The 12,497-nt window shown below is 37.2% G+C and overlaps 1 protein-coding gene across 11 annotated transcripts in view; it reads right to left on the reverse strand.

Annotated features, from left to right (window-relative positions):
• Positions 1-12,497, reverse strand: part of OSBPL8 (oxysterol binding protein like 8) — an 81,418-nt gene that overhangs the window by 33,437 nt on the left and 35,484 nt on the right. For 5 of the 11 annotated variants that reach the window (XM_090139053.1, XM_031589676.2, XM_090139006.1 and 2 more), the window contains one exon: positions 10,381-10,518. In XM_090139053.1, coding sequence (XP_089995179.1) covers positions 10,381-10,471 — 91 coding nt within the window. In that variant the 5' untranslated portion in view covers positions 10,472-10,518. Of the gene's footprint in view, positions 1-282; positions 301-10,380; positions 10,519-12,497 lie in introns of those variants that run through there. The other 6 variants (XM_031589678.2, XM_031589682.2, XM_031589680.2 and 3 more) reach the window with 3 other exon arrangements.

The following is a 12,497-nucleotide window of genomic DNA, read 5'->3' on the forward strand; positions in this document are numbered from 1 at the left end:
CTCTTCTTCTCCACATATACAGAACACCTCATTTTTTTACATCTCAGCTTTGGTCCTATTCATCTCTGCTTTCTAAGAGCACTAAAACAACCATCATTTAGGTTTTAAGGGTTCATTAAATCAAATCTTCTTCATGTTAGTCTTCCAAGTCCCAAACTTAAATTGCACTTAGGAGCTAATGTGGCTTCCCTATTTGATATTTCAGTATGCAATGGGAACCTAAAAAGGAAGCCAATGCTTGCTTTATGCAGCCATGCTGAACTCCCCTGTTCAGGCACTTACCTAGCTAATTTTCAGCAGCTGATTATTACAGCTTCTACATCTCCATCTCTTACTTTTATTTAAAAGGTGAGGTGATAGCATATTCTTCTCTAACACACTGCCACATTTATTTATGCAATCTGTCTGACTGCTGGAAGAGCTGCACAAAATAAGTTCCACAATTATTTTCAATAGCCCAAGTATTTTGTGCAACGAATACAACACTTAAACTAATCGTCCTAAATTTTAAACACACAAAAAAATCCCAGTAAATTATGCTTCAAGACTAGGGATGAGATGATCCAAATTGTTCATTGCTGGTAGCAGAATGAAACTAGATAAGTTCTCCCTAATCTCCTTCATGCACCCCACATTTCACTGGCTGTTTCTCTGCCCTGTTCCATATGCTTCCACTCATTCCATTCTTCCATCACCTGGATCTGAGAGACTCACACCATATTTCTGACAAACTACAGTTTGAAACCCGATTTGTTAGCTGGAAAGGAGAAAAATAAAACACTAAAAATAGCCTTGAAATAAAGTCTCGTGTGCTCCCTTACTTGGTACAGAAGGATTTCTCTTCTCACAAAGTGAAACGCATACCCTAAATCAAAGTAGTGGTAATTGAATTTCACTAATTCTTAAATAATCCTGTGTAATCCAGCTGTTTGTGTAAAGAAATGTAGTATTTGCAGATAAGCAATTTCAGTTTGCACTGGCTTAAAGATAATACAGTAGACTGAAATATTCTTTAACTCCATGACAGGTTTAAACTGTGCAGAATGTTCGTGTGTTCGCATCTATGAATACATATGCTAAAATACATACAGAAATCACTGAAAATTAACTTTTCTGATTATGAAGCATAGCAGCTTCCAGGATGTTATGAACTGCTAGAATTTCCTCTTATCAGAAAAACGTTCCAATATATTTCAAGTAATGTAAGGAAAACAAAGCATGACATGTAACCTTCACTTATTTTGTATGAGAAATGAAAAACTTATGGGCATGGTGAATGGAGAAATTAGACATTATATTAATTTTACTGAGAAGTGGCTAGATATCCAGGGAGGAACAACAAAATCTTGAAGATTTATCCCTCATTTCCAGCCACATTGTCTCAGGTCCCTTGGCACTGTTTCATGTTGCCACGTTGCACCAGAGCACAGTCTAAAACCTTTCTCCATATGCCTTTTCCTCCGTTTAGAAGGAAAACTAAAATCTTTGGCTAGCGTTCCAATTGTGATAATGTTACAGCTGCATCTCTCCTCTCTGAAGTTACCTCCCAGCTAAGGAAGCTGCTAATAAGCACCACTTCCTTTAATCCAACAGCAGCACAGGAGCAGCAGGCTCTGAGCCATTTGTCAAAAGATGACCATGTCACCACTACAATGGAGAGGGGAAAAAGCAGCTCATCTCCCTCTCACCCAATCATCCTCATATCTCACTTCCACATGCAGTGGTAGAACAATTCATATCAGGCTTTGGCTATAAAAATTCCACCTCTGGAACAGTTGTGATTTCTCACGGCTTCTAACACTTGCACATGTATGGTCAATTACTTTAAAGCAGAAGCAGATAACTGACACATAACAAAAGGCTGTTAGACCAAAAGAAATCTATAACTTTTGATAAAAAATGAGCATTCTTCTTTATAGTGTGACTGTAAATGAAAGTTTATAATCACTCTTGGGAATCAGCCTGCAGTATTAAAAAGGTTTCTGTTCCTCAGACACTCAGCACTCTAAATTTCCAGAAACCCTCTTCATTCTCTCCAACATATTTTATTCCTGAAACAGCCTGAAAAGATGTTTCAATTAGCTTGGAAGCACTCTTATCTGCACATTCTGTATACAGCAATGGCAAGGTGCACTTCATAAGCCACCATATATTAAACAAAATCCTTTTTCCTCCTGTTTCCAACCTAAACATAAACTAATACAAAATGAGCCAATCTATTGATAAAAACAGAATTAGCATCTTTCATTAAACTAACATCCCAGGAAGTCTTCTATTCTTTTGATATATTCAGTGCAAAGTGCCTTAATAAATGGTCCACTTAGAAAATGTACTAACATACAAAGCTTGAAAGTTTACAGAGTTTCCAAATATTCCCAAATAGAACTACAATCAAGTCCAGTGGCAGACAGTAGATAACTGTCAATGTCTATGGAAACAGGAAAATAGCCACACTCTGGTCTAAATGTATTCAGGTGCACACCACAGTGCAAAAGTTAAGTATTTCATAAAAGCAGACTTGAAGGGAGAAAACATCTTCAGTTTTCCGTTTCATGTAATAGCTCCATCAGCAGAAAGAAGATACTGGAATGGAATATTTCACTGATCTATCTCAAGGGAAAAACAAACAAAACAAACAATCCATTCCTAATCATAAACTATTGAACATCTTTTCAGAGAAGGAAAACTTATGCATTGTTCATATTTTCTCAAGGACAGAACATATTTCTCATATCAGCTACTCAATCAGAGTTTCTTTACTAGTAAATGCTGGCTGAAAACTACATTGCAGTCCTGTGCTTAAGGCATTCTTTCAGGATATTGCCTTAAATCTTAGCACACAAACTCTAAAAAGCAAGTAAGCAATGCATGCAGTTCCAATAACACATGAGCACTTTTGATAAAGCATGGTTATAGTTTTAAAATATTTATCCAAAAAATAAATATTCAGTGTTGAAAGAAAGCACAGACTTATAAAAAAAAAAACTTTGGAGTTGTATAGGTAGGAATTGCCAACCTCGAAAACTGAATTCTAAAAATCAAACCATATTCTAAACTATTCTACTGAGGAATTGTAAACAATTATTTCTACACAGATGGTAGTAACTTAAAATGATGAGGATTTTAAACAAATTCATACTGCTGTAATAATACAACTGTGAGTACATCTACTGATGCAAAGTAAAAAATGTTTTCTCTTAGAGTTGTGCAAGCGAAGCCTAAAAATCTTCTTAAAACCAAACTCTGTAAAAGCTGAAGGAGGAGAAAGAGAAAGGAAAACTGACAGCATAGCAGAGAAGCTGGAAGCTTTTTACACTCACTCTTCAAGTCTGACAATAATGTGCTCTGACAGCTCAACAACATGACGTTTCCAGCAGGCTTCTCCTCCCAGTCCAGCAAATGAAAACATCGTAAATAATTTTCTACATGTAGTATATGCACATTCTGTACAGTATGCAGAAAACAGTAAAAGCAAACTGCTAGGCTACCATACCTACAAACAAATTTTATCCAACACACAATTTCTGCATGTGGATTTTAAGCAAAAGCGTTTTTCTTCTATTTAAGAAAAAAAAAGAAGTAAAGATGTACTTGCCTTCAGATACCAATATTTGATTAACAAAAATGCCATCTGAACCATGAGGCTACACGTTGTGGTGGCAGTTTTCAGTGGCAAATGTCTTTCGCTAAATCTTCTTTTGTTCTCTACTGTTTCCAGGTCAAGTGCAGTCTAGCTGAGGAGTAATTCCAGAGGCATGCCTAAGAATGGTTTATGAAATAACACCAAGACTCCCAGCGCCTTGCTGGCAACTGTACTTGCCTCCACCTCATTGCTTGCTAAGGCTCCTGCTCAGCTCCTCCCACCCAAAGCAAATAGCTTGCTCACTCGCTGCTCAGGTTTCAGCACTTTTCATCTCAGCACTTACAAAATTCAAGGTCACAGTTCAGGTTCAAGTACACCAGCTTTCCTGAGATTTACATGGAGAAAAAGAACTCGCTTGAGAAGTTTCGCAGTGATCAGCCCTACTGTGCCCTTCAAACCCAGCACCATTCTTTCACAAAGCTGTAACTCACAGAGAAAGGAGCACACATAATTTACCCAAGCCACAAATGCAGGGTGGAGCAGCACTTCAGAAATGGCAAGTTTTAATAAATACACAATGACTTGCAGAGGAATGTGCCAGAGCGTGCATTACAGTAAGAATGCAGGACATCAAGATAGTACATTCAGAAGACTAATCACACACACCTAAACATATTCACCTTCAGTTTGGCAACATAAACTGAAAACAAATTACATATGGTCAAACTCCTTCCCCCTCTTTACTGGGAAGAGAACCATATTAACATTCTCTTTGACAGAAGTATTGGTGAAGCTACTCCAAGTAAGAGGCACAATTTTGCAGAGGCTTCACCTGCGTGATGCTATGCACAAAGCTGAAAAATGACCACTCATGTCACTGAGGCCAGTTACCTGTGCCTCCCTGCAGCAATATACAGATATGAATCCAGAACTACCTGAAGAACCACCAGTCCATGTGGTTTCTACACATTCCAGATTACAAAACACTTCTTCAGCATCAAAGGACAAAGTAAGACAAACTACAGCAAGGGAAACCAAGACAAAGTACTAAGGGTTGCAAGATTTTAGACAGAAATACCACTTGGCAAAAGAAACATTTCTAAGATGTTAGCTATACTTATACAAAAGAGAAGGTGCTTGGCTTCAGAAGTACCATTTCATTTGTTGTTAATATGAAATTGCTAAAACAAATTAAAAACAAAACAAAACAAAACGAGTCTCACCAAACCTCTAGCAGTTTCCTTGTTAGTGCTGAGTCAGTTTTAAGTGAGGATGAACTAATTTTAAAAACAAACAAAAAACCTCACATGACATGCTTGGTAATAAGTTGCTCATAGTATAATCAATTATTTAGTCATTCTTCAGTTTCTCTGTTCAAAGGATAGATACAGCAGAGTGAAACAGGAGACTGCATGAAGTTATTTGCATGATTAAGTGTGTCTGGATATACAGCAGAAAAGTCAAAGGAAACATTAGAAGAAAACCAGAAATAATTATCAACCATTCGATATAACCCAACTGCCCAGAAAACAATTTGATTTGGAACCAGACAGATGGGGAAGATCTATCATCTGCAAGCATCATATTCAAAAAGCAATATTAACACTTTGAAAGTGCTAGCTGAAAAAAAAGCAGAAGCTGTCATATAATCAGAGATCAGAATTTAGAGTCCTGGAATGACAGAGGTTGGAAGGGGACCTGTGGAGGTTATCCGGTCCAATCCCTGTATTCTGATAACACCTTATGCCTGGAGATACGGGCCCAGAGGACTTTTCTCTCCAACTCCAGCACAGACCACCTTTGCTTCTGCTTCAACTCTGTGCGCTCCCATGAACAGGCTCTCACCAACCTTCCCAAAGGTCCAAAACAAAGCATCCATCTCAGAAATAGCTGCTAGTGAATCAAAAAGGCTCACTTCAAATAACACAGGACTGAGCCTTTCCTTCCATTGAATCACAATAACCCACATGCTACATTTCAAGAGCCACTTGATGCTACCTGCCAGTGGGTCACAACAGTCACCTCTGTGGGATCCGGAGTGCCATGTATTTTTTGTCATGTAATCAAGCTGTCAGCTGAGCCAACCCACCTGAAAACAAATGGTTTTAAAAGCTGCAAGTTGTATGGATTTACAGTGAACCACCTTTAACTTGTCAGCTGCTCAGGTAGACAGCAATTTGTGCAAGTCTTACATTTTCTTGGTCAGTATAGCTGCAAAGGCATCTCATCCCTCCAGGAGTTAGCAACTGTTCTTCAGCAGCTAATGCTTGAAAACATTTAATTTTCACTCACTATCTCTCATATAAAAAATAGTGAAATCTGTATTTTCTCTCCAAATTTTTCTCCAAAGCTTCTTACAGATTAAAATCCTACCACGTCCTTTAGATATTTACTAGAGAGCAAGCAGTTATTTTAGCCCAAGTTCTGCACAGCCAAAAATGCTCTTACTCTCCCACAAAAGGAGCATCAACTTCTCCTTTCTATTCATCTGACCATCATCATTACTCGCAGCACAAATGTTCTGTTTCCACCATCAACCCATCTCCCTGCACCTAAGCCACTCTGTTTCTCAGTTACAGACAATACACATTCATCCTTGTGCAAAATGAATCAACAGCTACTACTACTCTACTAGAAAGGAGGAGCAGATTCTGCTTCTTAGCCCAGATCAAGCTCCTTCTGGACACCTTCGTCCAGGGCTTATCCTTATGTGACAAGCATTCACTTAGTCATACAGTAAGTCAGTTTAACACATTAAAACAACCAAGCCCTTAAAATCCAACACAAAAGAGCTCTCTCTTTCTCCCCTCACTCCTAATCAACAAACTGAAACAACTTCTTTGTAAACTACATGCTCCAGGAAATAATGTGGGAGGCAGCAGACTTCAAAAAAAAAAAAAAAAAGAGCAGGAAGTTGTTTATCTAGAACAAAGATTTACATTATTGTAAAATATCTCCTCCTTAATCTTTATAATGGTGACATACTTTTCCTAGATACTACTCACATTTTCACTCATAGATGCCTCCTATAAAAATAGAAACACTGAGTGTTGATGCAATTAAATTGAGCCAGGAAGGTTGTCTGCACAGGTCACTGTTGACACAGGAAATAAAGAAATCAGAGCTCCAAAATCCTAATGTATCATCTGCTGAGTTGACAGCCTTAAAGTATAAGTTAGAATACTGTCAACACAAGCACCACTGGTATTTGCTCTTGTTCAGGTCAGGATGATGCTCCCATAATTGCAACCTGCAAGTTGTTCCAAGTTGTTTAACCTGCACGAGTTCAAATTCCCTAAAATCTAGAATGGTAAAATTTCCCAAAAATGGATGCAGTGAATTTTGCATTCCTCTTCGTGGATTTTCACTTCCTCACACTCTTAAAAACTAAACTCAGAGACTACTTCCTGAGTAAATAAACACACATGAATGCTATCAGCATGATCAAAACCAAAAAACCATTTCTTTTCACCGTCTATGCTATGTAACATATGCTCAGTGGTACACAAAAAACAACAGCACAGCTCTCATTAAATCAAGCCATAGAGAGACAATACAAATTCCTTAAAAAAAGTCTGACATTTTCAAACATCTTATTATGCAATGCTTAATGTTGCTACCTTAATTAAATTTCTCTCTTTATCACAAGAACAACTTATCAGTTCAGCTGTACATATTTTATTTTCAAAAGAAGTTTGAAATGTTTTAACTGCATATTTACAAGTCGGAAGGTGTCCCCTTCCTGAGGAGGCTTCTGATTTTTTCATATAGAAATACTGATCTCTTAAAATATATCATCCCCTTTATCAAGCAGAAATAAAGGAGCATGTTGATGTCAGTCTGAGTTAACAAGATTTACAAGAATCCAATTTAGCAGGGATAATTTGTGTAACAACATAAACAGCTTACATCAGCGAGCGCATTTCTGATTTACAGTTTTTGAAAATGCAGTCCCAGACTCAGTATTTTTGATGCTTGTTTTTAACTGTAATAACATAGTTTTGTCAAAGATTCCTTTCTATTGCACTGATATTCTGGTTAAAAAAAGCAAAAACCCCAAAGTTTCCATATACAGCACTGACAAGTCACAGACAGGGCCAATGTGGCAGGTATTAGGGAAGGACGAGTACAAACACAGACTTCAAAAGTCACAGTTAAAGATTGTGTAAGGAAAAAAAGATCTGCTTTAAAAAATTTGTTGTGCATATTATTACCAAATCCTTATCTCTCTTTGATCACTTCCCATCTTGATTTAAGAAGCAAAGTAGCCTTACTGAGTGAGCTGCTGAATGAAAGAATCTAGAAATGGCTGTTTAAACATATACAACAAAAAGTGGGGGGTGGGGAGGGTGGAAATCAGTAAATGTCTTCAATACCAACTCAACACAGAGCTGGTCAAGCCCACTCTCACAAGTGGTTCCTGAGTCATGATGCTGAGAATGTCTGTAATCAGTGCAACTGAACTTAGAGCTCCCACAAAAAGTTGTATTGCTGGCTTTCCAGAATTAAACCATTTCTTGCATGCTATGGAGGCAACAGGCTAGTTTCTGTATTTGTTTTCATGTCACCTGAACCTCAGCATATGAGTGTCTCAGTTTTTATACTAGATAGCACTCGGCTTTTGTGTACTATGCAACTTAAAGCCATGACATTTGGAGGTGCAATACTTCCAAAACAAAATATAATTGCAGCCAATCAAGACTGGCTCATTCTGACACTCTAGATAACAAGATGGGCATGGCAGAAAGAAACTGAATATTAATTAAAATTACAAGTCAACCTTAGGACCAAGGCTATATAGAGCTGACTTAAACTTTCAGCACTGAAACTCTAAGTTTCTGTTTAAACTGATGAGATCATGCAGGCATAACTCCCAAGATCAGCTTAGCAAAACAGATCTGCACTGGGAAGGAATGAGGAAGGACGAAGTATTTCACACTAAGAAGTCAAGTGTAGGAAAAAAGACACTTTCTGAAATCAAGAACTACATTCATGTAAGTTAAAACCCAGTATTTATACATGAGAGTACTTGAAATTATGAAATATACACCACTTAAAACTTCACAATGGTGTGTTACATTGCTCACTCTTTGTTCCAAATAGGAGGCCAACCGTTGCTGGTTGGCCAAAGAATTTGATACACATCGTGTTCGTCAACCTGTTCCTCTTTGCCCACTAACACCAGCATGTCCACTAGCTGCTTCAACTCATTCATTTTTAGCCACAAGTTTTATAAAAAACTGGATTTGCCATGAAAATTACTTTATTCAGGCAGTAGGAGTTATAACTTAGGTAATGGTGGATAAACCATCCAGCAGCAGAAGCCAAAATACTCATGTCATAGCTTCCCTTTACATATATCCAACCAGATCACACTTTTTTCAGTTCCGATTCTTTTTTGTGCTGTGCCTATTAAGCTTTTCAGACTGTTTGTTTAGATTACCCATCTCCTAAGGGTGCATTCAAGTACCAGTGACTAGACATGTCTCCATTTAGTTTGTAAGAAATGCCTGTAAAAACTGTATCTAAACATTTCCTATATTACTGCATATCCTCATCACACATGGGTGTATTATACAGTAAAAGAAAGCACTTACCATAATATTTAAATAAACTTAAATAACTGCATCACTTTTCAAGTAAGGGATCTGACACAGAACACAGAATAACACAACATTTATTTGAACAATAAATGTTACAAAGAAGTTACATATACATATGCTAAAGAAAACATTTCCAGACTAAACACAGTGTAAGCCAGAAAACATCAAGCACTGTTCCAGTGAGATAACAGCAGCTTTTAGAAAATATATCAGAGCTAGCTATGCGTATCACTGAAAATATTGCTGTAATTCTTAAAATAGAATAAAAGACTACTAGATTCAACATACTAACAACTATATTTGATGTCGAAGTACTTCCCCTGTTATGTCAGTGACATGGAATGGGAAAACAGCAAAGTGATTCAAAGATGCCTCAGAATCTGGCTTTATTACTATGACTAACATCATTACTTGGACAAATCACATTAGAGGAGTGTGGAAGGCTTGTACAAAGTCAACTCAGAAACACTATTCATGTTGAGAATTGGAGTAATCATAGCTGATTAGCACAGCTGACAAGATCAAAAAAGAGTATCAATTAAAAAAAAAAGACAGTACACATCACCACAAACATTTATAATTATATTCTAGCCAATAAGACAAACAGATTCAAATTCAAATAAGTACAAGGAGAGCAACTGCAGCTTTTTTTTATTTTTGCTTTTAAACAACCTATCAGCACATCAGGACTACTGGTATGTTTCACTGTGGATCTAATCAGTTCACACAGATTTACTGAGAGTTTGTTTTTAACAGGTTTAGCAAAGCAGAGAATGGGCTGAAGACTGGCAGGCAGAGCTGAGATTTTTACCTTTCAAATGGAGAAGGATCTTAGAGAAGTAATTAATGAACAAGGGCTCCAGGCTTAGGCAATATATCGTAACACTTCTGCATACCAGAGACATTAATGTGACCATCAATTACAGGGTTATACACAGATAATGATTTTCCATCATGTGGGCTGTTCTCTCACAAGTCACAGCATACTTCATTAAAGTACTGCACCATGTGGTAATTTTTTTCTGTTTCAGATTAACATGTAAGGACAAAAGAAATGACCTGCAATACTTTAATACACTTTCTTCCTTACTTCTTTATTGTGGAGGGAAGTGTTTTTGAACTAATATTTGAAATAGGTAATGTCAGCATTTAAGTTCTTCAAAACCTCTGTAAAATAAAAAAGCTTTGTCTTACCATGGCTGTGAGCAGTTGCTGGGCTGAGAGATGGCTGGAGTAACTCTTTGGTTGGAGTAAAAAAAGCTTCTTTCCCCTGGCGCTGGCTCATTTTTCCTGGAGTTAAAAGCTGCGATTCATCGCTGTTTGTTACCACTGCTGAAATACAAAATGGATGCTCAATCTTGTGTGCTTGTGTATAGATTTATATCATCTTCAATGCTTTTCATGAAACAGGGATTAAATGCCGTCTTGTGAAATACTTCTTTCTATAAAATGAAGATTTCAAACCAGAGATTTGCTTGGGAGGGGATGGCAGAAAGGAGCCAGAAAGACTGGTCTAAGATATGAGTCAGAAGATGAAAACAAAAACTAGTAGATGTACAAAAGCTGCAGGCTACTACTGAATACAGACACAGCACTGAGTTGTTACTTAAGTTCTGAAATTAGGATTTCTTTGCTACCTTTTTTTACTTGGCTTAACTAGTCACAAGAGAGTTGACCCAGGAAACAACTTGCTAAGTCAAGCTATACTAGCATCCCAGAAAGCTAAGATGAATGAATCTTAAACATCAAAGAAATGCATCTTATTAATAAAGATCATGTAGACAATATATCAAGGGAAGTGGAACAGTTCCTCTCCTTGAACCTTATCAGTCTGAAAAGGATGTTTGATCTCTCCTAGTTATTCGTAGCTAGACAGCCATCCTGTTTATGCTGTTCGTACTTATCCTTAAGCTGCAAGTAACAGAACTGTAAGTTTTTTGATAGGGGAAGAATGGCTGACTCAGTAACATCTCTCCTTTAGAACTAGATGTATGGGCAAAAGGAGATTAAAAGAAAAACAGAAGATGCTTAGTAAGCAACATTCTGCCTAAAAGATTCTAACTTACAATGCTGCTCACTTTAAAGAATCCCCCAGCTTTCCTCAAAATAGTTTTAAAAGTTCAGAAGAATATGTAGTCAAAATAAAAAGTTCAATTTTCTAGATAGAACGTGCAGGTATAGAGGCTGTCTTCTTAGCTTTATTACTACTATTATTACAGTAGCTCAAATATGCTTTTTGAGCAAAGCCTAAAAAAACCACAAGGCATTAAGATAAATGTAAGGATGCTAAGATACCCATCCAAGATAAACCATCTAGAACTCTTCTCCAGATAAATTATACCATGACTGCTGCTCAAGAAAAGTGAGCAGATAGAAAAGGAAGCAAAAAGCTCATTTTCCTAGCTCAGGGCTCAAATGTGTCCCTTTTTAATCTTTTACAAAGATTCTTACAAAGATTTGGTTGGTTGGTTTTTTAACTATCAAGATGCAATGATTTTTCAGATGATATTTGCCCGTAATTTAGTAGGCAAGCAAGCTCTGCACTCAAGTTCTAGAAAAGCATGAACTAAATTCCATGATATTAACTCAGCAACACCCATAGCAAGCTTCAAACTCCCCATTTAAACTCATACTCCTCTGTTAGCCTGCAGACTCGGTCTGAGTCTTGAAAAGACTGCTAGCACTGCCAGAAACACTCCTTCCCCATGAAAGAAAGGTTATGTATCACTTTACATATAACATCTTGTACACATGCCTACTGCTTTAGGCTGAAATTCTTAAATCAAGTGGGCTTTTCAGAAGTTCAATCTGTAAAGTTGGCAAACCTGTTACCTGAAGGATGAAACAGTGAATAAGATTACTAAGAAGATTTCATCATTTTTATATAAAGGATCAACTAATGACCTAATTTTTTAAGATGCTTGCCCTGTGTGGAGACAAGAGATGGACTCAAAGATCCTCGTGGGTCCCTTCCAACTCAGGGTATTCTATAATTCTATGCTTGGCAACCTATATAAATATAAACCTTAAGCGTCTTATGGCAGGAGCTCTGGAATCTTAGACAGAGACAAAGAAAACTATTTCAAAGGAAAGGAAAAAGTATTTGGAGATGAGAGAGGAGGAGAAGTTATGCATGTAATGAACATCAGTCTTTAAGATGTCACCAAATCAAACACCTAGCACTTGGAAGTAGACCTTTTAAGAGGAAATAATTATTACAAATTAATAGAAAGCTCAGCAATTTGGAGAGGCTCTTTGGCTGCCATTTATAGTTTCTGATGGATTGATTTTTTTGAACGCTAACAAAATTT

Source organism: Phasianus colchicus, chromosome 1 (genome assembly GCF_987193195.1).
Source record: "Phasianus colchicus chromosome 1, bPhaCol1.hap1.1, whole genome shotgun sequence".
In the NCBI taxonomy this organism is placed as follows: Eukaryota; Metazoa; Chordata; class Aves; order Galliformes; family Phasianidae; genus Phasianus; species Phasianus colchicus.